This window comes from Blastocystis hominis (assembly GCF_000151665.1).
Source record: "Blastocystis hominis, Singapore isolate B (sub-type 7) whole genome shotgun sequence assembly, scaffold_14".
In the NCBI taxonomy this organism is placed as follows: domain Eukaryota; class Bigyra; order Opalinata; family Blastocystidae; genus Blastocystis; species Blastocystis hominis.
The window spans coordinates 143,078-169,831 of NW_013171821.1; the positions used below are offsets into that span (position 1 = coordinate 143,078).

General features: G+C 43.9%; 7 protein-coding genes; 4 read left to right on the plus strand and 3 right to left on the minus strand.

Moving 5' to 3' along the window:
• Nucleotides 1–2: 2 nt before the first annotated feature.
• Nucleotides 3–538, minus strand: GSBLH_T00001816001 (uncharacterized protein; the record flags this gene model as incomplete). XM_013040285.1 has 3 exons in its annotated part: nucleotides 394–538; nucleotides 204–360; nucleotides 3–173 (listed from the first exon to the last, which is right to left on the minus strand). The coding sequence occupies exons 1-3, from the start codon at nucleotides 492–494 to the stop codon at nucleotides 3–5; spliced, it is 429 nt and encodes a 142-aa protein (XP_012895739.1). The 5' UTR covers nucleotides 495–538.
• Nucleotides 539–1,895: 1,357 nt separating this feature from the next.
• GSBLH_T00001817001 (uncharacterized protein) lies at nucleotides 1,896–2,174 on the plus strand (the record flags this gene model as incomplete). XM_013040286.1 has 2 exons in its annotated part: nucleotides 1,896–1,966; nucleotides 2,000–2,174. 2 exons carry the CDS (start codon nucleotides 1,896–1,898, stop codon nucleotides 2,157–2,159), a joined length of 231 nt encoding a protein of 76 aa, XP_012895740.1. The 3' UTR covers nucleotides 2,160–2,174.
• A 284-nt stretch (nucleotides 2,175–2,458) lies between these two features.
• GSBLH_T00001818001 (uncharacterized protein) lies at nucleotides 2,459–3,436 on the plus strand (the record flags this gene model as incomplete). XM_013040287.1 has 5 exons in its annotated part: nucleotides 2,459–2,639; nucleotides 2,671–2,751; nucleotides 2,787–2,883; nucleotides 2,914–3,170; nucleotides 3,201–3,436. The coding sequence occupies exons 1-5, from the start codon at nucleotides 2,591–2,593 to the stop codon at nucleotides 3,434–3,436; spliced, it is 720 nt and encodes a 239-aa protein (XP_012895741.1). The 5' UTR covers nucleotides 2,459–2,590.
• Nucleotides 3,437–10,998: 7,562 nt separating this feature from the next.
• GSBLH_T00001820001 (uncharacterized protein) lies at nucleotides 10,999–12,663 on the plus strand (the record flags this gene model as incomplete). The annotated part of the gene is made up of 1 exon (XM_013040288.1): nucleotides 10,999–12,663. One exon carries the CDS (start codon nucleotides 10,999–11,001, stop codon nucleotides 12,661–12,663), a length of 1,665 nt encoding a protein of 554 aa, XP_012895742.1.
• Nucleotides 12,664–18,018: 5,355 nt separating this feature from the next.
• Nucleotides 18,019–22,927, minus strand: GSBLH_T00001821001 (uncharacterized protein; the record flags this gene model as incomplete). XM_013040289.1 has 2 exons in its annotated part: nucleotides 18,019–22,685; nucleotides 22,720–22,927. 2 exons carry the CDS (start codon nucleotides 22,925–22,927, stop codon nucleotides 18,031–18,033), a joined length of 4,863 nt encoding a protein of 1,620 aa, XP_012895743.1. The 3' UTR covers nucleotides 18,019–18,030.
• Nucleotides 22,928–23,646: 719 nt separating this feature from the next.
• On the minus strand, nucleotides 23,647–25,092 carry GSBLH_T00006336001 (uncharacterized protein; the record flags this gene model as incomplete). The annotated part of the gene is made up of 9 exons (XM_013040290.1): nucleotides 23,647–23,757; nucleotides 23,782–24,159; nucleotides 24,189–24,320; nucleotides 24,350–24,553; nucleotides 24,584–24,637; nucleotides 24,675–24,740; nucleotides 24,815–24,865; nucleotides 24,898–25,023; nucleotides 25,054–25,092. The coding sequence occupies 9 exons, from the start codon at nucleotides 25,090–25,092 to the stop codon at nucleotides 23,647–23,649; spliced, it is 1,161 nt and encodes a 386-aa protein (XP_012895744.1).
• Nucleotides 25,093–25,894: 802 nt separating this feature from the next.
• Nucleotides 25,895–26,572, plus strand: GSBLH_T00001822001 (uncharacterized protein; the record flags this gene model as incomplete). Its single annotated transcript, XM_013040291.1, has 1 exon — nucleotides 25,895–26,572. The coding sequence occupies one exon, from the start codon at nucleotides 25,895–25,897 to the stop codon at nucleotides 26,570–26,572; it is 678 nt and encodes a 225-aa protein (XP_012895745.1).
• Nucleotides 26,573–26,754: the final 182 nt, after the last annotated feature.

Consider the following 26,754-nt stretch of genomic DNA (forward strand, 5'->3'; position numbering starts at 1 on the left):
ATTTAGAATCTGGTACAAAAATTCCCCCGATTTTCCTCTTTCAAACAAACATCGCAAGAATGCGTAACAATATAAACGCTAGCGGTATACGCGTACACAATCATCTGCTTCACATCGATCGCCAAATACCGGAGAGCTCGCAGCCACGAGTCCACATCATTAAACAAAAAGTCCTACATGTCACGCTCCTCCTCCTTCTCGACCTCATTTCCGACCTTTCCATTCTCCGCGTCCACCGCAAACCGAGGCTCCATCTTAAACCGCTCCGTGCAGTGCTTCATCAAGCAGGCAACGGCCTGCAAGAAAAGCTGCAGCGCCTGGCTGAACAGCTTCCGATTCCCCGATTTCGGGTTGAAATACCTTCGAGTGACCGCTCCTCCTCCACACCTCTACAGCTTGAACGACGTGCGCGAATCGCGGTCGATCACCTCGCTGAAGCTCCCCAAGGGATGAATGACGACGTTTTGGTAGTGTGTGCGGTACAGCGAGACCATGGCGTCCACTGCGTGCGCCAGATCGCCCAGCACGCCGTTCAGCGCGTTCCAATCCAACTAAAAGGATTAAAAAGGGGAGAAGGAGAAGCGAACCTGGTTGCCCAGCTTTCCGATTCGCATTCCGTTGACTGTCACGAATTCGCCGTCGAACCACACGTTGAACAGATCGTTCAGCGCGTTGCAGCGCATCAGAATCTCCAGCTGCTGCTTGTGCGCCTCCACCGTCTCCTTCTCGGTGTTGAACTTCGCCTCGTACGCGCCCAGGTCCAGCGCGATCTCCGAGGCCACGCAATTCATCGAGCTGTGCAGCGTTCCCAGCTCGCTCTGCACTTCGTCCAGCTCCAACTTGCGACGCTCGGCCGCGGCCAGACTCATCCGCAGTGTGTCGATGCTCTCCTGCAGCGTGTTCTTCTCGCGTTGCAGCTAGGGGAGAGGCGATTTGGGAGAGTGTACTTCTTCCACAGGCTTCACCGTCAACTCGGAATCTTGGGGCTCTTCCTCATCGGGCGTTCGGGGAGATTTCTCCTCCTTGAGGGCGTCCATCTTTTGCTGCACCGTCATGGCTCCGATAAGACGCTCCAGAACGTACCCGACGTTCTTATCTTTGTTGAGACCTCTGTGGGATAGATATCGGAACGAAAAGCTACTTTATTCTTTCGTTCTTTACTTTTTCCAAACAAGAAGAACACAGAGGGAAGTCAATGTGTGTAATTGCGCTTCTACACATCAGTTTAAAGATTCGCAGCTACAATCTTTCAAAGAACTCAATCATAGAATAGGAAATCATCGTGCTATGAAAAGAAGGGTCAAATGAAGAAAAAAGGGCAAGCAAGCTCCGTTGGTAGGTTTTAATAAATTCTATAGCATGCCGAAAGAAAACCATATCTTACTCTTATATTCATTTTCATCCAGATATAGAGTGTTCTGGCAACACTGGCAACTGGGAACCCACTTCCCAGGGCAACGCTCGTCTATGATCTCCTCTGTCATGATATTTGCAACCCAAAACGTAAAGGATTCAATGATTCCAGGCAGGACACAAATCTGAACTATTTTTGGAATTTGATCGAAGTCACTTATTATCTCTTCCTTGTTTGTTTCAAATGTATCAACAAGGTGGCTATATGCAAAAGAAGCAAATGTCTTATTACTCAAGCCAACCGGACATTGATGAAGAGAGTTATGGATTGTACTCCCTGAAGGATATTAGCTTTGAGGACAACTGTAGGTCTATTTTTAAATGCTGCTAATGCTTTAGTGAGAGAGATGATGTTTGGTTTTGGGGACAGTATTGAGCCCTACCCAGAGACTGTCAAATTGATGGATGATTTGGTAAAGGACTTTATTACGAATTTGGTAAGTACTTTGTCTTTCGAGCCATTTTTGTAGACTCTTCGTTCGATGGACATCGCTAAACGGTCAGGCCAGGATTTTGATGTAGAAAGTGTAAGATATGCTGTACGATCGAAAGAGTAGCATTTTGTAACTGTTGTACTGACACACAGAGACTATGCAAATCGGCTTGACCAATTAATCGAGGACTTCGGTTTCATTTCGGAACAAACCCGTTATCATATTACAGAAAGTGATTCGTTTACTGGGCAAAGGCACCGAGGCCACCCTAATAAGACCAATAATAAGAATCGTCCCGCTGATGAAAAGTAGTCTCTTTGTTACATTTGGTTGTTTGGTTTATTAAACACGTATCTCTGTGAGAAGGGATCTCATTCGACTCATCGCAGAAAATAGTGTTGTGTGCAACAATAGTGTTTCTCACCGTTTACACAGGTGATCAGTAAGCAACCAAATCCACGACACTCTGCTATTATTAAGGAACTGCTTTTTGTATATTTTTTTTGTGTTTTTTGGAATATGAAGTTTAGGGAATTGAGCCCCATATCATAATCAAGGAATCACTGAACAATCCTTTTTTGCTCACCAATAAGCATTATAATCTATAAATTGCAATGCCTTTATCAGGGAAAGACAAGAGAAATTTAACATTGACTTATATCACGGGTTTCCTTGATATTATCAACTATTCTTTAATCATTCCTATTTTGCCATATATTGTGGATGAAATGAACGCCTCGGATATGGAATCAGGAATACTGTATTCCAGTTATTCTTTGATGCAGTTGGTTAGTATGCATTTATTGGCTCCTCACGATTCTAGGTCTTTTAATTGTGGGTGCTCTTAGTGATATTTATGGAAGAAAGCTATTTTTGATTCTTTCGCTTTTTGGTTCGTGTTTTGGTATTTTTTTATTTGTGGAAAGAACTCATCGATAGGTTCACTTTTTCAAGCTCTTTCCAAAAACATCGTCCAACTCATCATTTTCCGATCGTTGACAGGTCTGTTTGCTGGATCTAACATTTTGGTTCAAGCGTGCTTCTTCGATTCTCTTCTCATCTCTAGTGTCATTGCTGATCTTACCGCTCCAGAAGAGCGAAATCGCTATTATTCTTGCCTGGAAGCTTTGAATTCTGCTGGTTTCATTTTGGGTCCTGCTTTGGGAGCTGTTTTAGGGAAGAAGGGGACTCATTTCCCTCTGTTCATTGCTGGTATTTTTTCGGGAATCGCGCTGATCTTCGCACTCTTTTTGTTGCAAGAAACAAGCAAAGATGTGATTTTGCTCAACGAAATGCGAGCTAAAGCGCGCAAAGCCTCGGGAAGTACTCATCTCTCGCTGCACTCACATTTAGAGGAAAAGGAAGTATTGAAGCAATCGATCCAGCAACGCCAAGCCGATATCAAGCAGAGTCGAAAGACCGTGGCTCCCAAACTAACGAAAACAATGGTGGTTTGCTTTGCTTTTGAGTTCTGCAATCGCTGGCTGGTCAATGCGATCGATTCCAAATACGGAATTTTCCTCAAAGCCAAGTACGATGTGGAGCAAGACACTTATTCGTACGCTTCGAGTTTTTTTGTTCTGACATAGACTCATGATCACATTCCAAAGCTGCATGACGTGCGCCGTCCAAGCCTTCATTTATCCTCTTCTCTCCTCCAAAGCCAATATTCCCGTTCCCTACTTGGCGATCTTCGGTGCTGCCCTTCAAAGTAGCCCTGCTTTCTCTCTCCTCTCTGAATCTCAGCCGTCTCCTATTTCTTCATCTCCTACACGCGAACCATGGCCGCTTCCTACATCGCCTGCTGCTTCCTTTGGATTGGATTCACCCTCGCAGCCCCAACCTCCGTGAGTATTATCAGTGTACTTTGTATTGTTTGCTTTTTCCCATTCAGACCACCAGCCATCCCGACGTTCAAGGCAAAGTCCTTTCCTGGAATAACATGTTCAGTCAGACCTCGCTCATCGTGTGTCCTCTTGTACTGTCGGTCATTTACTCGATGAATCGCGATGCGATTTATTACTTCTCTATGATTTTCTCGGTGGTTGGTGCGTTGCTGATGTGTTATGTGTCCACGTGGCCGAATGGAAAAATGTTGGGAAAGCAGGGAAATGTGGAGAAAAAAGAGCTGCCGGTAGTGGAACAAAAGGTGGAAGAAACAAGATGCCAAGAGGCATGTGTTAATTCGGAGCAAGAAAAGGATGAGCGTGAAGCAATCGATAGCTCTACTGTCGATATGTCAAGCCATGTGGTGTCAGCAGTGGGTAATTCCCTTGAAAGTGCTCACGAGGCTAAAAAGGATGTAGCATGACCACTATAATTTTGTTATTTTTTTAATTTTTTCTTTGTTTTGCTTGATCAAGTTTGTCTATGGGCGTGAAAGGATTAACAAAGCTGGTTGTTGATAATAAAGAAAAGTGTGGAACGAAACTTACGAAGAGGTATGGAACTCGTAATTGGTCAAATACAGATTTCCGGGTGGCAAGCTTGTGATAGATGGGGATTCATTGGCGAACAATATTTATCACAGCCAGATTAATCGTGGTTTGGCTTTTAGTCATAATCCTCTGAATCTTTATAATATGGCAAGAAAAATAATTGACATGCTAAAGGGATATAACCTGCAAGTCATTAAGGTCTATGTTGACGCTATAAGTAACATGACCAAAAAGAATACCTATTTAAGTCGAAAAAAGGACCGTATCCAAATTATTCAAAAATGGTGGGATAGCGATTTGACCAGCAAAGGTTAAGATGAGAGCTTGTTATTATGTAGAACATATCTCGATACAGGACTGCTGTGTAGAGGCAGTTTTATCTGCATTTACTGAAGCTTACGGGAAGGATATTATTTTTCTCTCCGGAATTGACTGTGATCTGTAAAGTCGTACTCCTATCTTAACCACCAGTGATATCGCAAGCTACTGTTCCCAAAAGGATGCCCTTGTCCTGACAAATGACAGCGACTTCTTTGTGTATGATCTCAAGGGAGTGATCCTCCTGCCTCGAAGCGTTCTCAGAGAAGACCTTTACATGTACACTCGTAGCAAAATCCTCGACTTCCTCGGTTTGAAAGAGTTCCAACTCCATTACTACATTATGATTTCGGGGAACGATTTCACGAAGAACCATCCGGTGAAGCTGAGCGATGGTCGCGAGGCGAGTGGCAAAAACATTCTCGACCATATACAAAAGAACTGCACGTCGAAGCGAGAATGCAAGGAAGACTACGAGGAAATGTTCCCGGATGATGACGCCATGGATGAGTTCGAAATGATCGAGAAGCTCTACAGCTGCACGCAGGTGGAGAGACCGTGGAACACTCTCACCACGGATGTCGACAGCTTGGATGAGATCCGAACGAAGGTCTCGGAGGGTTTGGCGTAGCGACCGAAGTGAATTTCTAGAGAATCTGAAAACCATCAACAGGGAGATTCGGCGAAACTGCCAGAAATTGGCGCGGAACTACATGTTTTCTGCGTATTTCGGATTCCCGCTGATCCAAGCACCGGAATTCGAAGAGCAGTGTAGGAACTGTGGTGGGAATGGAGAAGAATAGTCGCGGTGATCAAGACGTTCATAACGAACAATTACAAGCTGCTGGGGGATCAGGCGTATTTCGTCACGAACGGGTGCGAAATCGAGTACTATCCGTCAGAAGAGCGAGTGAACGAGAGGTTTGCACGATGTGCTGCTGGTTTTTTGATCGTAGAATCGAAAACAATGCGAGCTATGCGAACGAGCGAATCGAGAAGTACTTGGAGTACAGAGGGATGCCAGTCGAGGAGAGAATCGGTCTGATGAAGGGCGTGTATGGAGGTATTATTCCGAAGAACGAAATGACGCAGAAGCCGTTTCCGTATGTATTGATGTATGGATGAGTGTGGGATGATTTTGACTGAATAGAGTCGTAAAGCATATCATGAAAACAATATTCCCCGCGAAAGTCGATTTTACTGAAAAAGTTCTCAAGACTCTTTTCGAAAAGCATGATATTATTCACAAGGGTGAACTGAAGCGTACAGAAAACGTAGAGGAACGCAAGTATGCGTTTACGTTGCTGATTTGTCTGAATGTAACGATGGGGATGGAGTGTGTTTGTAGTTGGTGTGTTGTAATATATTGACGACGTTCTCGCTTCTTGGGCTGGATGTGTGTGATGAAAGGTGTACTGGGTTGATGGAATATCGGTCGTTCTGTTATCCATGCATTGTAAAGGCTATGATTGGATGGAATAATACAAATAAGCCTAAAAAGAATTTCAACCACTGAATGAAAGTATCTTGACTTTACTTTGTTTGTTCGAGAAGCAAAAATGGTAATGAAGAGAAATCTGAGCTGAATCAAATTGAAAAAATAAGATTTGTATAAGGTACGACATGGAATACAGAGAATGGGCAGATTCAACATAGTAATGCTTGGTAGGTTGTGTACTTGATATTTGTGTTTTTCAGTGTACAATTATAAAGTGAAGATATGAATAATGATGAGTTTTAAATACTAGAATGATATGACGCTTAACAACACCTAGATCCCAAAGAATCGTGAATAGGTACAAGATATTACTTGAAAATACGAATAGAGTTATATACAACCATAATGAGTATATAAAAATTGAGTAAACATCAAAATGGTTTATAGAATTGCACAGAATCGAAAGCTTGTTTGCAAATTATCTTTCCTTATATCTATCTATATTGTACTTAATCATAGAATCTTTCTATTAAGGTGGAGTAATGAAAAAAGGGTAATACAATGCAAATTCGAATCAAGTAATATAAAGTGAAAATTTGAATGTTTATCGCATGTGGTTAACAATAGGTTTTAAAAAGATTGAAACAAATAATATGTGTCATTTCCTTTTATTATAATACTACGATATTATCCTAATGCAAATAAGTGAGGATAAAAACAATGGACAATTACTGAAGAATGAACACTCCATCAGGATACTCTCGTGCTATTTCAAACATGTAAAACACCAGTAATATAAATCATGATATCAATCGGGTAATAATAACAACGAAAAACACATAGAAGCTCCTCCAGGTTACCTATTCAAAATAGTACCTCAGTTTAACTACGTTTCAGGCCAATACGAAGAATGTAGAATGATGAATGGTTTATAAACAACAAACAAACTAGTATCAGTTCGCTGTAGTTACATCGCATACAATCTATGATACAATAACTTCACTTTTACGCGGTTGCTATCTTTATATACCAGTGACTTTGCGGGTATCCATCTTGCTTGTGGGACCACTGGGTGGATTGAAGGCTTTGGCTTTTTTTGTATGTAGCCTATCTAAGAATTATGTGACCGCCATGACCATGTACATCAGCTTTTGTGTTTAAATGGAGCAATTGGTGATAATCCTTAGAAGAGGACTGAGGGAGAAGATATCTTGTTTGATAAGATGGGCATAATAATGGAGCATAGTATTGCATACGACACGCGAGATATTTTCAAAGAAAGATTGAGCACGATCGAGATGTGTATTTTGGAAGTTTTGGTACCAAAAACAATCATCGAAAATAGTTCAGCCAATTAGAAATGAAGAACGAATAATCTCATTTGACTTTAAGACACTTTGATATATGTATTTTACTAAGGATAAGGAAGCAAAATATAGAGAGCATAATAGGTATGAAATATCGTTCTTCAAACAATCCCAAAATAAATAAAATCCAAAATTTGGAGCGTTTTTAATTGTTCACTCCCAGTTGATTGGCTGAAGACAAATGACCCCAATATCCCAATCTCTTTTGCGTTCATCAAACACAACGGGTTCAATTGCTCAAAAAATCTTTAGTGAGCTAAAAATATGAAATCGCTGTTCATTATCTTGTTGCTATGTAGAACTTCATAATAAATATGATATTACATATAGTATCGCTTATTCGAAGTGATTTAACATGCTCCTCTGGACAAACCTACGTGAAGTTTGTAAAGAACAACCCCTCATCCTGGGCAAGCGAAGAGTCATTCAAAGTCTACTCTGGATCTACTCTCCTTTATACAAGCCCCGAATTTGCAAACAGTGAAGTCCGTACAATGGAGCAGTGTCTAACAACCTCAACGAACAACCAATACACGATTGAGTTACTAGATTCTTATGGAGACTCCTGGACATCTGGATCCTATCTGACTATTTTTGGAGAGAATGAAAATGTTGTTTTCAAGAACTTTTTGACCGCCTCATCGCAAGAAACCTACACCTTTTCGCTGTACTATGGTATTTCCAAAAGTGAACCTTGGAAAATGACCTATGGAAGCATTTCTGGTGACTGGACTGCCTATTCGTTCTCTGATAGCACTTGGGAGGATGCTACACTCGGCTCTGTAACTACAACAGTATCTGGTACTCAGTATTTCCGTAAGCAGTTTGTGGGTATATCTGACATGGCTGCTTATGATGTGAGACTGTACTACATCGCTGGAGTGATTGCCTATATCAATGGAAATGAAGTGTATCGTGACAACATGCCCGATGGAGATGTCACTTCCACAACAGCTGCTTCTGGACAATACACCGATATCGCTTATCGTGGATTCATTCGCCCTGGATCCGAAGTAGCGTCGCAGCAATCGATTCTGGCTGTGGAGATTCACTTTGTCACTGATCAGACATCTGTAGATTTCAATGCTTATTTAGCCATTCTGGCTTCATCCGTTACCGAAAGTAATTGCTTTATTTACGGCGAATCCACAACTGTGTCTTCTATTGGAGGCACCACTGTCAGTAATATTTTCGATTTCGCGAAATCCACCTATTACTATGCAAGCAGTTCGTCGCTACCTGATACTGTGACATTTACTTTTGATGAAGCAAGACCTTATATTAATGCAGTACGTGTGTGGCCATACACACTTTCGACGTATGCTCCCAGCACGTTTACTTGGCAAGGATCAAACGATAATCAGGAATGGACAAATATCATTTCGGTGTCAGGAGCTTCCTATGAATCGAGCACCTACCAACTCTTCCAAGGCTATTTCTACTCTGGACTTTATAATTATTATCGGGCTAGTATCGTTGCGAGCAGCTATTCCTATGTCTATGTATACGAAATGCAACCCTTGACATGTACTACATCCGTCCCCACTTCAATTACGTTCACTCCTAATACATATACAGTTTGGGCCAAATACGAAGAGGTGTATGTCAAGCCTGATATCAGTGAATTCACTTCTTGCACAGCCCAAAACCTTCCTGAAGGACTCTCCATCGATTCCACGACCTGTGTGATTTCTGGCATCGTGAGAAACGCAGTATCAAGTTTGTCCATAACGGTATCTTCCGTTGTCCTTGGAAACACCTATACTGGGTCATTCACTTTAACTGCACAGGAATGCTCTGGGACAATGCTCAATGTTCTTCGAACATACAAGTCCAATGCATATTACGAAAGCTTTGACATTACAGATTCGTCCACTCAAGATGTCGTGATTTCTGTTGCCTACAATTCTGGCCAGGAAAATAATGTGGATTGGACAAGCGTTGCTTGCGTCACAGGGACCAAATATACCGTCTCTGTCGCGACAACCCAAACATATTGGCAGTCGGGATCCTTCCTCTACGTTCGTTCTATACTCTCTGGTGATGATATGGAAACGATTCTTCGAATTCGATATGATTCCAACATTGGCTTTCCCAATACTCGCACATTCAATGCCCAGTATGCTATTGGGACGAGTTCCAACTGGTACTACTTACATGGAGAAGTTCCTTCGGATTGGTATTCATCGACTTCGACTGAGGGGTGGTCTGAGGGAAATGAGAGTAGTTTCCCCGATTCCACAAATCAGATTCAGCTGTACAAGAAGACATTCACAATATCGGACATTAGCAATGTTGCTGGATTCGTCCTTTCTATTAAGTATATGTATGGATGTATTGTCTATCTGAACGGAAATGAAGTATTCAGAAAAGGATTGACAGATACCACGATCAGCACTTCGAGCTATGCAAACAATATTTACACAGATGCAATCTATCGCCAGATTTCTCTTCCTATTAAAACTGTACAAATCAACGGAACATCTGCGGTAAATTACATTCAGCAGGGATCGAATGCAATTGCAATTGGACTAGTCGCAGCGAATGCAAATCAAGTGGAAGCCATCTTTGACTGTGCTCTTCGACTGATGACTGAGGAGAGCGAATCGAGAGTGTTTAACTATGCAAGCTCTTATAGTTCAATCTATGGCTATCCAACCAATATTTTTGATCATTATTACTCTTACTATATTTATTATTCTTCCTGCACGGACAACTATTTGGATATTACTTTTGATAATGATCGACATGAATGGATCAATGCTGTGACTGTGAAGTTGTCGTATACACAGGGTACTCAGCAACCTCATCAGTTTGTGTTGAAAGCTCGTAGCGGAAGTGATGAGTGGACAACGCTGACGACTGTAACGGGACTCACATGGTCTCAGGTTGGTCAGACACACACCATCTATTTCCAGAACAACAAGGCGTATCACGAGTATCGGTTTGAGAATTTCGGTACCGGGGATTCTTCGGATTGCTACTGGCAACTGGGAGCAATTGATATGAATTCGGTCTGTACCACGATCGATATTCCTGAATTGTCGTACGAAGCCACCACTGTTTACAAAAACATTGAGATGGGAGAAGTGTATCCTAACTCTGAATACTACTTCAATTTCCAGGTCACTCCAAGTCTTCCTGCTGGTATCACTCTTGACCCGAACACCGGTATGATCTCTGGAACGGCAACCGAAACATCTTCTTCATCATATACCATTACCGCAGAAAAACTCACAGGAGGTACCTCCACCACGGTTTTATCTTTTACAGTTGAAATCTGTACGGGTGGTCGATCTCTCATAACTTTGGTGGCTTATACTGATAGTTATCCTTCAGAATCTTCCTACAAAGTATATCAAGGAGTTGGAACAAGTGGAACTGTTGTCGCTTCAATTAACAGTTTTGCAGCGTCTTCTAGTTTGAATTATGGAGACTTCTGTCTTGCGGATAACATCTACACTCTCCAACTGCTTGACTCATACGGCGATGGTTGGTTTAATCCTGCTGGATACTATTTGACCGTTGACCTGGGTACCATGATTTTCGAAATGGGTCAATTGCCAAGCGGTACTAGCGCTGTGAGCACAATGTTTTCGTCCTTCCTTCCCTTCCAGATCGACTACTCTGACTGGAATATCAACTATGACTATGTAGAGAATTGGTACAATCTGGACTTTGATGATTCTGCTTGGACAGTGGAGAAAGCTAGCGATATTGGACTGAATACTGGAATCACCACTTATATTCGGAAAGAAGTCAACATTCCTGACATCGACAGTTACCATATCTTGAATGTGCGGGTAAAATACACTGGAGGAGTGGCTGTCTATTTCAATGGGAGACTAACAGCTCGGTTCAATCTGGAGGACAACTTCAACTCAGAATCACAGTCTGTGTCTGTCCACAGTCAGGACGAGTTTTCCAAGTTCCATGTGATTATGTCTACTGTAGGAGGAGTAACTGGAAAGAATGTAATCGCATTTGAAATCCATCGCCCTACAGGTCAGTCTTCTTCCAGTACTGTCGTATTCGATGCTACTGGTGTGTTTGGAGTAAACGACTGTTCGATTGCAGTAGACACCTTCTCCAGCATCGAAGGATCCGACGTTTCCTTGGTTTCCAAGGAAAGCTTGCTGGATCTGAATCCTACCACTTATGGATATCAGCCCAATAGTCAAGGCACATATCTCGAATGGTCTGTAGAGAACTTAGAAGGAACCAAATTCAACAACTTCGGAATGCAGACCGTGTACACCTGCACTGGATATGGGTTCTCATTCTATGTACGAATGGATACCAGCGATGAATACATTTCGGCTTTGGAGCTTACTGGCCAAAGCACTCAGGCATTGTCGCGAGTTACTTGGTCAGTTCCTGTGGGTATTGCTGGATTCGTGCAGCTTCGATTTGAAGTGGATGTGGCTGCATCGTCCATTGTTTATTTGAGTTCGTATATGCTGCTCTACTGCAAGCCCAGCGGAAGCAGCATATGTCCTGCAATCGGTGATTATCCTTCTGTGGGAGAGGGAGAAATCTCGCCTGCTAGTTGTGAAGAGGGGTATCGCGGTTATTCCTACCGTACCTGCACAAATGGCCAGTTGGGAGAGATTAATTATGAGTACTGTACTCAGAAACTCCCCGATAAGCTGCTGTATGATTCCTCCATATACAATCTTATAATGGATACAAACGTAGTCATCAATAGTCCCGAATATGTGAATATTATTGAGGAGTTCTATTTGGCGGAAAATACGTTCCTTCCAGCAGGACTAACACTAAATACTGTAACTGGAGAGATTACTGGTATTCCAACGGAAGAAACCACTCTGAAAACATACACCATATATGGAAAGAACCAGGCTGGAATTACGTACGTTACCATCAACATTTCTGTGCAAAAGGGAACTTGCAAAGCGGAAGGCAACTTCCCCACTACAAATGTTGGCGAGGTGTATGTGTATGATTGTGCTCTGGGTGGATCGTATGTCGGTACACAGAAAAGAGCTTGTAAACTTGGAGAAACGAATGGAGAGTGGCAGAGTGTTAGTGGATACTGTATGCCTGTTGCGATGATTATAATACTTGTTGTCATTGCTATTATCATCATTGCGGTTGTTGTTTTCCTTGTGATGCGCGTAAACAGAAAGGCTAAGGCAGTCGGCGGTGTGAAAGGAAGGAGTGTCAAAGTCTCATCATCGTCCAAGAAACAGTTAAACAAGAAGGAAGGCGTAAAGAAAGCTGTGAAAGTATAACCTTGTTTGTTCAAAAAATGGTAAGGATAATGACTCAATGAAATTAGAATGATATGATATGATATGATGTGATATGATAAAAAAAGATGGAGATAGCAAGCACTACATAAGTGAATGAGCAATAGGTTTTTTACATGTATTCATTTAGCATCGGATTATTATTATTATTATTATTATTATTATATCAGAGAATAGAATGGTTGATTTCTTCCAAATTGTGCCAAAATAGGAAATAGGAGTGTTTTCAGGTTAATTCTGGAAAGTCATTTCATTTCCAATAGCAACACAAAAATGAATCCTGAATGTACAAACATGCATTTGTACTCATGAATAGTCACCTTCAGCAAGATGAAGGGAGCGGAACACTTACTTGATGGATATGTCCACATGGTGAGCCAACAATTGTCATGAAAGACGGAATGCAATATTCTGTTCAATATTATCAAGGAGAACATAAAAACGAGTTTACAATGTGTTCTCCTCTAGGCCATGTATTTTTGTATGAAAATAATGTACTAAAGCAGCAATGGAATGAAATAGAAAATGAAAAGAAGTGGGTGGGTGAGTTTGTTCGATACAAAAATGGTCGAGTTGATTTCGTTCAACGATTCCAGGATATTTTGGAACAAACTAATTGGAATCGTATAAGGAATCACAAGAAGGGCCTTCGAATGGAAATTTGGTCCCTCCAAACTGGACATTTGCTCTACCACGGAGAATTCAACAATAATCGTCAAAGAGAAGGGTGGGGTATCGAATATGATGAAGAAAGCGGAAATGTGGTTGTGGAAGGCATTTGGAGCAAAGGAGCATTGAAAGAAGTGATTCGATATTTCGATGGAGATACAATGACCGAATTGAAGCGAAACGGTTCAGCTAGTTTGGATCCAATGAAACGAATTCCGATGTATGTGGGTGGATTTCGCTATGATGAAGACAATGAACAATTTATTCGTGAAGGTGTGGGATGTTTGATTGATGAAAAGAGTGGAGTTGCAACTCGAGAATGTGAATGGAAGGATGGAGTGGAAGTGAGTGGAATAAATCTGAATAATGGGTGGTACAATCCATCGAGTGTTGAAGCAAATATTACAGAATTCAAAGAATTCGAAAGTGTGAGATTTGAAATGACCGATTTGAAGATTTCATCGAATAGTTATAATGATGTAAGTGAACTAAATGTAAACAGATTTGAGTGGTTACAGTCGATCAAAATTGGTGATGATTGCTTTGAATCAGTGCAAACATTCCAAATCGATGGATAGAATCGACTGAAAAGTATCAAAATGGGAATCAATTCATTTACTCATAGAAAGTATAGAAATGGAGATGATGAATCGAAGTCATTCCACATATTGAATTGTGAATCATTGGAATCCATTCAAATTGGTGAATATAGTTTCAGTGATTTTGGAGGCGACTTTGAATTGAAGAATCTGCCAGAATTACAATCCATTCAAATCGGGACAATTGGAAGCAAATCAAATAATTTCCATAGTAGTTCCTTTGTGCTTCGAGGTATTGAACTGATATTGAATATTTGGGTAATGCATAGATCTTCCAAATCTACAATCCATTACATTAGGTGACCGGGCGTTCCATTATCCCTCATCGACAATAATTGAAGGTACTGCATGAATTCGAATGAAATGATTGAATGACTAGATCTTCCATCATTACAATCCATTCAACTGGGTGAATATGCACTATTTGGATCTAAATCAACGTCATTCATAATGCGAAGTAGAATGAAATTGAAAGAAATGATTGAATGATTAGATCTTCCAAATCTGACGTTCATTGATTCGATATGGGCTGCTCTTTATATAATGGGTGGAGTAACACTTGAAAGTCGAATCACAATAATCGAAATTGATTCGATTTAGACATTCCGAATCTTGAACGGGTGAATCTACCTAGTTCATTCAATGAATTCACATTGAAATCAATATCAAGTAATAGTTTCCTAGGTTCCACTGAATAATAGACGTTGCTTCTGTTCTGGCTGATATTGTCAAAGAGTAATTTTAAATAGAAATCTAGATCAAACATCGAGAGTCGCATTCAACCATAAATCGATATCATTTATTTGCTATTATTCCTTCTATCAGTAATCAACACTTTTATTTCTTAAGTCCTATATATATATTTTTATTGTTTAGAAACAGTATTGTTGTAGCAAATATGTGTTTGCGTATGGTATTTAACGTAATAAATAATTAGAATGAAATCTTTCATTATTAATATTGCATACAATATCGTCATCATGACTGTCAAGTAGTCCATTATGTATATCCCGTGTAACGCACACTAAATTGTACTCCAACCATATGTTAATGCAATCCATTACTATTTCTACAAGAGAATGAGTCGTATACCATTCACACATCTATCATCTACACAATTTAACAATCCAAGTTCATACACTACACAAATCCATACTATGCTTATTGCTGTTCTTTTCTAATGATTTGGAACAAACAAATCAATGCCTTTTATGAATTTATCAGTTCAGGCATATAACCCTGATGTACTACTTGAGCAAGATCATGAGAAACGTCTATAGCATTACAAACACTCTATCACCTCAAACTATTAATTGCAAGATGTTGAACCTTTTGAAAACTATTAAATAAAAGAACATTGTGACATTTAGGAATATCTACACTGTCAATAGTTTCTACCATTCGTTACTTTCCAAAATGACTGTTCGAGGTCTATAAAAACCCTGGCCATGGGAGCATAAACGAGATAAACTCGGCAAATCTATGTGATAACGTCACCATACTATCTATGGATGTCAATACTTTTCATCGTTAGGGAACATTCTGGAATATTATATCTACCGAGAAGAGAGCACATCCCAAGATCAATCGATTCTAGCGAAGGAAGATCTATCGCTCATATACCCTTTTTTAACAATACTTTCAAAAACTGTAGAAATGGTTCTACAAAATACCCAAACACCTAACTCTATCGATTTTAAACAGGGTAAATCTATGGATGATATGTTTCTACTAATTCTGACCTCGAATTTGCAGTGTGCACGAGTAAAAATTATAGGATTCGCTAGTCATTGATCCAATCTTGATCGATTGCAGTGATTTCAAATTCTTCAGTTCAAATTTTCCACTGTAATCAGAAAAACTACATTGATCAATCTCGATCGATTCCAGTGATTCACAGTTCAATATGTGGAAAGACTTTGAAGTGTTGTTTCCCCAATAGCTTCGTTTCTGAGTAAATGAATTTTCGCCAACCCTTAATTGTTTCAGTTTGTGCATTTCGTTGATTGTAAATGTTTTCACACCAGAAAAACAATTGTTACCTATGTCTATCAATTCTAAATCGTCTAATCCATCAATGCTAAAAGTATGTGAATTTCCAAAACTACCGTCACCTAGTTCGATGGATTTGAGTTTTGGAAAGTCTAGAATCTGAATTGAAACCATTCCTCCTACCTTTCAGTTCAAACGGACTCTCGAAAAAGTTAAATGAGTCGCTTCCACAATATCCAATGCTGATCAATTCTAGCGCAGGAAGATTCTTCAATTCAAAGTCTCCTCCAAAATCTGAAAAACTATAGTCACCGATTTCAATGGATTCCAATGACTCACAGTCCAATATGTGAAATGATTTGGAAGTATCATTTCCCCAATAATTCTTTTGCTGAGTGAACGCATTAAATCCAATCATTATCCTTTTCAATTCACTCATTCCTTCAATTCGAAATGTCTTCACGTCATAAAAGCAATCATTACCTATTTTGACTGAATTCAAATTCAGAAACATTGAAATGTTAAAAGCATTAAGAATGCAGTTGTCAAGCAAATGGAGACACGTCACCTTTATATTCAAGTTGCTTCCGTCTCCTTCATAATTCACTTCGCTTTCACACCCATTCCACCAGCAACAATCTTTGATCAGCTTTCTCCTACGGTCATACACTTTTCCTCTTCCAAATCGCTTGTCATCACACCAATATCCTTCATATTCAATACATCCATTATTATGATAACTCGTTCCATATCCAAATCGTTTCCAATTGATCATTATGCCCTTGTACACCAATATTCCATCATCATCATACATTTCACCATATCCAAATGGAATTCCAATTTTACCTTCTTTTAGCACTCTACCTTCATATCGACTTCCATGATCCAAGTCCACAATTCCTTCTTCTACTACCTCTGCCATTTCTTCACCATCTGAAACGTTGCCGATGCCGCGATTCCCGAATACTGTCAGTATCTCTGCATCATTCAATATATACCCTTCATTCATAAATATTCCGTTGTCGAATTTCAGTACTATACACTCTCTATTTCTCAATACCAAAGAAACCCAGCCATCCGCTTTCATGTTTTCATTTACAGATTCTTCTATGTTTAGTATACTAGAGCTATCGATATTGTATTGAGAAATAGAGGAAATAATACTATCGATAGCGGTTTGCATGGCATGTGGAAAAATGTTGAAGTTGTTAAATCGTGGAAAATTTCTCTTGGAATTGTGAAACTGTTTCTTTGGACTCATTGGAATCGTCATTGCATTACACTAATGACCTTGTATACGTGTGGATGTATGTAACTAATTATCTCACATGTTAAAGGAGAATGGTAGCAAGCCATTCCCTCAACCTCCGTTTTTGTGCTAAACGGTGGGTTGTCTTGACTTTTTTGCAGGTGGAAGCAATCAGAGCACAGAATACATGAGTTGTACATTTTGCAATTTTCATTTTTCAGAAAGCAGCAAACAATTACGATATCGTGAAAAGCCAGCGGTATTGTACGATTTCTCCTCTGCATTTTAATCAGCTACAAAAACTTCCATCCTTCGAGTACTACGGCTGTGCTCATCCTCTTTCACTAGTTTCCCTTCATTCGTCCCATTGCAGCGCTCAGAGCCATCCAAAAGGCGTCAATTCTGATGTTTTGGTCGGACATAACAATGTGAAACGCCCTCCCTTTTTCTATATTTGATTTTCCAACTGGATGAGCAGAGGAAAGGGCGAGGATATTGATAGCAAACTAGAATATGAAGAGATGAAGTATATAGCAAAGTTCTTGGTTGTATGTTTAGTTGAGTCGGTAGATTTGAGAACCACATCACCGAAGCATGCTTTAACAAGTGTGTTCCAACTCTGCGATCAAAGCATTTGGGTCAAGGCGAAATTGTCTGTATAGAGAACTGCACAGAGAAGTTTGTGAGTGCGCTAAACCGGATATCTATGCGCATGGAAGATATCAATAAGGAGCTAGCCTCCAAATCGTGAGTCTCGTAATGCACGTCCCAGTGGGATAATGATGATAATAATAATCAACCTATTCTTCTGTTTGTAAAAAAGAAACGAAAAACAGCAGTTTATACACGAGCCTTCTTACTATCCGTCTTGGATTCCTTTCCCTTCTTCGAAGCACCAGCAGCCTTCAGCTTCTTAGCGCCGTTCTTCGTCTTCTTGTTCTTCAGTCTCGACCAGACATAGAAGGCAATCACAGCCACCACAATCAGCACCACCACAATCATGAAGAAAATAACCCATCCACTGACCTTACCAATATCCTGGTACTGACTCATTTCAGGGGCCATATAGAAAGCGATCTTCGTGTTCTGGGTGAACAGAGAGGCGACATAGATTCTCATCTGCTCGAGAACAATATTGGGGGAGGAAAGCAGCATCTGGTTCTTCTCAGCGGCTTGTTCGTCAGGCACCTCCACGTGCACCCACGCAGCGGTCTTACTCGCAGTCTCGTCCATCTCCTCGGACTTGAAGGAAATGGTGACGTCCTTCGTCTTCCACACCTCCACGTACTTGTCCTGGATGCCCAGATAGGTGGCAACCACCAGACGGAGGTTGTCCACGGGCTCGCCCATGAAGTCGATGTAGCTCAGAGGAGAGAACACGTACACCAGGTCGATGTAGGTGGTTCCCTTCGAGGAAGGATAACGGTAGCGGCACTCCGTCTCATCGGGCTCGCCCCAAGTGGGCTTCAGCTTGTCGCTGCTGCAAGTGCGGTAGCGCTCTCCCAGATAGCCCTCGGGACAGTCGATCGTGATCGTCTCTCCAGAAGCCGTTCCGGGATAGTCTCCTTCCTTCGGGCAGTACACAAGACGGCAAGCATCAAGAGAAATGGTAGACACGGAAACACGAGCCACGCTATCCTTGGTGTCGCCGATCTCGATCTTGAACTTGGAGTACGAGTTCATGTGGTCCATCATCATGAAGGTCTTCACCTGCGAGCGCGACTCGAACATCTCACGACGCTGGTACGAGAACAGATGGTTCCAGGTAATGCCGTCATCGCCTCCGAACACGGAGACCTGCGAAGCATCGCGGTTGGCGTCGTCCTTGGAGGAACCGAACGACAGACGGTTCACCCACTCGACGTGATCGAAGTTGAACGAGTACACGGTCCAGGCAGGAAGACCGTTCTCCGTCCACTGCGTGTTCGGGTCCGAGTCCCAAGCCTCCGTCGCCGTCTCGCCCACCTTGTCGTAGAACTGCGACTCCGTGATGGTTCCTCCCACAGAGCGAGTGACGCAGTCTCCGGCAGTGTAGCTCACGTAACCGCTGAACACGATCTCCTGCGTAGAGGAGACGCGGTGCAGCTCGACAGCGAACACGTTCTCTCCGGTCTTCAGCAGATAGCCGGGAGCCGTTCCCACACGCATGAAGTATCCGTCGAACGAGCTCACAGCAGCCGTGTTGTGGTTCACGCTTCCAGAGTTCATGTTGCGACGATAGACCTCCTCTCCGTTCAGGTACACGATCGCTCCATCCTTGTAGTAGATACCGAACTCCAGAATCGGATAGGCCTCTCCATCGGTCAGATCAAACTTGTGGACGAAGTAGATACCGTTCTGCGAGTACGGGCCCAGATTTCCGTCCTCCAGATCCGTGAACGCCGAGATGTCGCCTCCGATCTGGTTCCAGCGGGTGTCGGGACGCTTGTTGATCAAGTACTTCCAGGCGGTGGCAGTGAACTGCGCCTCCAGCACGAAATCGGTGTTCTGTTTCTTGTACGCCGTGCTACCGCTTATGTGCGGAATGGTCGTGGTCAGCAGCGCGTTGAAGTTGCTGTCGTACACCACCAGGTTCGAGTCATCCGTCCATCCATCTCCGTAGGAGTCCGACAGCTCCAGGATGTAGCTTCCGGGCTCCAGACAGAACGTCTCCGTGTAAATGTAGTACTGATCCAGCGTGCCCGAGCTGTACAGCTCCTCGCCATTCTTCAGCAAGCGCCAGGACTGCTCCTGTGCGTAGGCCTGCGTGGTCACGACAATCGACACCTGGCGTCGTCCGGTGGCGATCGAGCAATCACCGAAGTTCACAGTAAGCGTGGCCTGCGCGGATCCCGAAGATCCAGTGGCAGTCACCGTGAACACCTGGCTTCCAGTTCCGCTCACCGTTCCAGAGAGAATCGGGTAGGTAGGATCGATGGTCACGTCTCCCAGAGCCGGCGAGATGGTGATCGACTGATAGGATCCGTTCGGAGTGACGGTGACGTGAGGCATGCGGCTGCCAGAGAAAGCAGTGACAGTAGTGGAAGAGAGCACCAGCGTGTTCAGCGGCGTCAGGGAGGTAGGATAGGGAGCCGTATCGTAGTAGGGAGCGTAACCCACATCCGTGTAAGCATTGCGGTAAGGATAGTAGTTGCCGTCATCACGCATCATCTGCCAGCGGCATCCAGCGTTCTCGTAGCAAGTGACCTTGACACTCAGCGACGAGGCCGTCGCAGGGTTGATGCAAATCGTGGCTTCGTTTCCTTCCTCGGCGTTCAGACCGATCTGGCAGGTGCCCGAAACAGCGTTACCATCCGAACCCATGGTGTTGAGCGAGCAGCTCTGCACCTGCTCCGCAGAGTTGACCACAGCCACCAGACCATTTCCGGACAGCATCGTGACATGCAGGAACTCGCCAGTCCAGCCGCTTCCCTTGCATCCAGAGACGGACAGGCTGAGCAGAATCAAGAAGGAGCCGGCAGCATTGTAAGCAGTGATCGAGTACACGGTGCTGCTGCTCGAGCGAGTCGGAGTACCCGAGATCTTTCCGGTCGCCTCGTCCAGCGTAAGACCCTTCGGCAGCGCAGGGCTCACGGTGTAGCGGTTCACGACCACATTCGCGGTGTTCTGGATGGTGAAATCGTTGATGGCACGCAGGGCGATCAGCTCAACGGGAGCTCCGGCGGACACGGGCTGGCCATTCTGCAAGTACTGCAGACCCGTAGGAGCAGCCAGCTCGGTCACATCGAACGCAATCACGGTGGACTCCTTGTTGGAACCCGATCCGGCAGTGATGGTGTAGTAGGTCATCACCTGGACATTGGTGGGAGTTCCGGAGATGCGACCGTTCTGGGCGTTCAGAGACATTCCGGCGGGCAGCTCGGGGAAGGAGCTGTAGCCAGAGATCGTGCTAATTCCGAAGGTGATCGGGGTGTTCTCGATGATCGCCGAGTTCTTGAAGTAGTGCGCGCGCTCGTACTTGTAGGTCAGCACTCCAGTGGGCACATAGAAGATCTTGTCGGCAGGCACAACCTCCCACACGCCGCCGGGAGTCTTCCACTCGAACGTCATTCCCTTGGTGCTGCCGGCCTGCTGATACTCCACACGGAAGTAGTAGAAACCGCTCTTCGACACAGGGTAGGTCGTCTCCATTCCACGGTAGTAGTGGCATCCCCAGTGGTTGATCAGGATCTGCTCGTCCGCACCAATCAGCTTGCAACCATCATCGCAGGTGATACGCAGACGCCAGTTACCGATCGTGTCCATCTTCAGATAACCCTCCCACTCCATGTAGAAGTAGGTGCTGAAGTCGTTGGGGAATCCGGACCACACGGCGCCAGCAGAGGTCTCGGGGTGGTAAATGTTCTCCACGATATCGATCGCAGACAGCTGAATGGCGTTACCAGCCAGCATGGGATAGTCGCACATCTCGGGAGTATCGGCGATATTGTAGTAGGTGGCACGCAGACCCGACAGCAGTGCGTTCGTCACCACAATACGCACCTGCGCAGTAGCCGCTCCGTTTACTCCAGTAGCAGTCACAGTGTAGTAGGCAGAGGAAGTGGTAGTGGGTCGTCCGCTGATGTATCCGGTCTCAGGGTCGAGAATAATACCCGAAGGCAGCTCGGGAGAGATGGACCACGCAGTAGGGGTTCCAGAGCTGAGCTCAGGACGCGTCACAGCCATATCCGTGTCCACAGAACCAGCAACGAAGTTGTAGCTGATGAAAGTAGGACCACGGCCACCGACACGAAGATCGGAGGACGAGATAATGGCTTGATCATAGCCCAGCTCGGTGGATCCGTACTTCAGGTACAGAGAAGACCAGGAGTTGTACTCCAGATAACGGATCACCAGCAAGTGGCGACCCTCAGTCAGCATCTTCTCGGCAGCCGTCTCGCTACGAGCCTGGCAACCATCACGAGTGATCAGAGGAGTGTTCAGATCATCGATGTACAGAATGCCACCATCATCCGAAGACAGACGGAACTGATAGGTACCCGGGACCAAAATGTTAAGATACGAATAGAAATAAGCGGAGTAGTAATCCACAAACCGACGATCCAAACCAGGCCAAGTGTTATCCACATCATTATCAGAGAAGTTGATGTCTCCCACAGTCTGGCAGTGCTGAGCAGGATTCTTATAAAAGAAATCAAAATCGGGGACCTTGCACTCCGTAATGGTCTTCCAGTAGCAACCAATCATACCAGGAGTGGTCATTTCGGCCTGAGAACGAGCACGGAAGGTGAAAGTGGTAGTGGTACTGCCCGCAACACCAGTAGCAGTGTTGGTGGCGGTCACAGTGTACACAATGTTCTCATTATCGTAATGGGTAAGGTGACCCGAAATGGTACCCGTGGCAGGATCCATAGTCATACCCTCGGGCAACTGAGGCTCAATCGTGAAGGTCTCGATGGCAGTATTGCACTGAATAGGGATGGGCTCCATGTCCACATCAGTGTACAAAGTCATAGAATCGAAACCGTAGCTGCAGTAAGTAGGGGTACTGAAGACTAGAAACTCACAAAAACACTTCAAAACACCTACCTCCAATCTCAATTGCACTCACCCAAGCATTGAATCCCACATAAAACAAACGAGGATTCAAACCTTCTTTGGGGGTTCCCGATATAGTCACCTTACGAAAAAGACCTGGACCATTCTCAATAGAATATGTCAATCCAGCAGGAAGAGTGGGAGTTAAACGGGGAGTGAACTCTCTGTAAGGTTGGACGCTGCAAACAATAGGCGTCATTTCTTGGTTGATTGTCAGAGAAACCTTTTCTGATGTACAATCCCATTTATAGATCTGTGCCGTTGCTAGTAATTACTACTAATAGATATCACTACAAATGCTAAAGAGTAAAAACGAAACCAGCAAGAGCATCTTTTAAAAAAAGTTTGGCTTTAAGGATTACCTTATACCCATTTAATGGGGATTGTACCGTATTTCGGTCAATCCATATAAGAAACTCCCTTTAAACACTGAGGTTAATTAGGGCCCATGACCCTATAATTAATCATCACGGCTACCAATTGCTCCCTCGGTTCTCCTCACTCTTTACTTGCCTCAATATACCGTCGATATATGCTTGTTACCTTCGTTATTGATCATATTTTGTGGCCGCCAGCTAACTCACGGGTTGGTGACTTTCTCTTATTTGAGGCTCATTAGATTAAAACAATTATATATTCATGGTAATTAAGCGTAATATCTTAATTCACTTTCGAACTTATGGTTCGGGAACCCATTCCCTATTTTCATATGGATCCCGAACAATCTTCGGATGAGAAATACACCTTAGCCAAAACATACCGAAATACGGATGGTGATTCAGATTTTGATAACACACCACCATTTTCTCCCTTTTAGGCCACAACGTGAAATGGACAGGGGTGTCCAGTGACTTCGTGGAGAGATTATCCTTACTACGGACATTCCAGTCGGAGGTTACAAAAGTACAAAAATTCGTGTCAACAAACATAGTACGTAAGATATCCACTATTCAGGAGTGATTGAAGACACAGAATTTCAGGCACATCCTTGAAAGAGCTCTTTAGCTTTGTAACCGCATTCTTTGTAAACTAGATTTTACAATATCCACACACCTGAACAGCTAGATCCACAATCCCCTTCTTGTACACCCCAGATAAAAAAAAGCAAAAACACCGAACAAGTTGTCTCTGCAGCTTCGTGTCCTTTATCAGCGGCAAATTCTTCATGGCTTTCTCTACAAAGTTCCTAAAAAACGCGGCAGGGATCGCTTCAAAGCACAGCAGCTGACTCGCGACATGCAACACCGACACCGACAACTGCGACTGCACCACGATGTCGAGCAGCTGCTGCTTCTTCTTCTGCACCGAGAACGATTCCCGCATGACGTCCAGCGCGATCGTCACGTTATTCGCCAGCAGCGAGCGGAACTTCCCCGAGGTCCAGTTCCCCTCGCGGATCAACGCTTTGTAGCACGACACGTCGCTTCGCAGCTACGGTTCGAGCGGCCATCGGTGCGTACTTGCTCCAGCTCGCCTTCTGTGAGGGGCTGGGACACGCTGCGATCGAGGAGGCGGCGGAGATCGTCCAGCAGATTGCTCTGCATGGGGATGAAGAGGAAGGAGGGCGCCAAGTCGACGAAGGGAAAGTAGAACTGGGATTCAGACCGCCAAGAGCACGCACTTCGTCGCGAGAGGGGGAGAGCGAGAGGGAGGGGCGGTCGAACGGCGGCGAGGAGAAGAGAAAAAAGGACTCGGAGTCCTGGAAAAGCTCCGCGTAGGCCGAAAGGTCTTGGTCCTGCTCCGGATACATTGCAGGAAAGAGCATCTCGGGGACTTCGCCGCAGGGAGTGAAGAACACGGGGCGAAAGGAGGGGGTCCAGGACAACTAACGGCGAAAGGAAGGGCAAGATAATACCTCGCAGCTGTCTGTCTCATAGGATTTGGATATGAAGTCGGATAAATGCAGAGACTAGAAAGAATGAATTCAAGAAGCGAAAAAGAAATACGGAGTACTGGCCTAAAGAACCCGTTACAATCGAAACGCACATCATCTTCTCCGGGGTGCAACGAGACTACACAGCATCCCATCCACACATAATACGCCTTCAAACAAATTCTCAAGGAATTCACTTATTATCTGACCAACCTCTCCGTTTTCTTTCATATACACGTAGAGAACAAGCAGACTGGTCAGTCTCTACGAGCATTATGAGACTCTCCCTCGCTTACACCTTCTAGCGATAGCATATTATCTCGAAGCAATGAAAACAGAAATTCGACGGGATTTATATCCGAAAAATCGGTTATTGCGATTTCTGTTTCTGCAATTTGCTCACGAATTATATATTCGTGATTCTAACGGTTAGCGAAGCACATATCCCATACTCCCAGCAGTTTCACTATTTGTGACAAATCACTACTCATTCCATATATCAAATGTTACGGTCTGCTATGTGGTTGCGGGAAATCCTCAAAAGCAATAACAATTTGTTTGGTTCTAAACTATCTAAGAAAATAGCATCCCTGCCAGATTGCTGCGATAACCGTTTTGGGTTTGAGTTCTTATCATTTAACAAAGGGTGTGTTTACACGTAGAATCAAGTCCTTAAAGGCATGGGCAAGCCCAGTCATGGCTCATGAATGGGAAAAACCGCCAAAACATGAGAAATCGGCACGAAAATAGGAATTCAAATCGAAAAACTGTTGACAGTTTGTGCGGACTATTTTAGTATTTTGTTATTTCAGCCTGTTCTAAGCATATGGGGTTTCTTTCAGGCGCCATTACGCTTCTTCTTTTCTTCCTGCTGACTGCTGTTGTGTATTATGGAACGTACAACCATAATATGTCATTTTTCGTTAATTTATTCTCCTTCTTTTCGCATGTTACGATGAAATTCCTAATAGGAGAGTACTGGAAATTGCATCTCTCAAAAGTAGAGGAGAAGAAAAGAATAAGCCTAGATTTATCTCGCTGCGAAAATATTTGACTCCTCCTCGTGACAAACTACCACATTGTAGGCTTTTGTGGGTTTTGTGTCTATTCAGATGAAGGAGTCATTGCTGATGTCACCTCTGTTACTGTAAGAGACGGAACACAGATTGATTTGTACACTTGTACTGCCCTTGTGTTTTTCTTGATTCTTCAGATACTCCCAGCTCGATTGCCAACGAAAACGACCCAAAGCCCCGTCAGTTAGTATTCTTTTGCCATGGTGGTGGTTGGGTTATGGCAAATCGCTGGTCGAATGAGCCTATCTTGTGCAAATACGCTTTGAAAACAAACAGCATCATAACCTACGTGAACTACCGCCTCGCTCCCGAGTACAAGCACCCCACCGCCGTCTATGACTGCTACGACTGTCTGAAATTCCTTCTGGAGCACAAAGCAGACTTCCACATCGACGAGAAGCAAATCATTCTCATGGGCGACTCCGCAGGAGGCATGATCTGCTTCAGCATTGCACAGCTGGCTCGAGACGAAGCCCATCGCAATCTCTTCAAGAAGATGGTGCTGATCTACCCAGCGATGGACAATCGGAAAGTCCCCGACGACGACCTTTCGTGGGACGAGCGAAACATGATCTATGACAACACGTTCGGGCTGCAGTACAAGACGGGCGAGGTGATGTCGCGCTGGTACTTCCCTTCGTGGGAGAGCGTGAACTCCCCGCTCGGCTCGCCGATCGTGTGCGACGACTACGCGAATTTCCCGCCGGTGCGGATTTTTACGTGCGAATACGACGCGTTGAAGATCGCTGCGCGCGAAGTGGCCGAGAAAATGCGAGTAGGAGGGAGAGAGGAGAGGCGATTGACGTGTAGAACGCAGGAATCGATGTTCGCTATAAGTGTATCAAGGGAGCAGTGCACGCAGTGTGGGGATCGAATCTCTACGATTGTGGATTGAACGATCTGGTTCAGAAGGAACTCGAGCCCTTTTCTGTTTGAGAACAAACACTTCACACCTGAGTCGAGGCCACTGTAGCCACCGTAGCCTCCGTAGCCGCCGTAGCCGCCGTAGCCATCGCAGACATCGCAGACATCGCACCCATCGAGCCTCGCTCTCCATAGCATTGAATACACACTCGC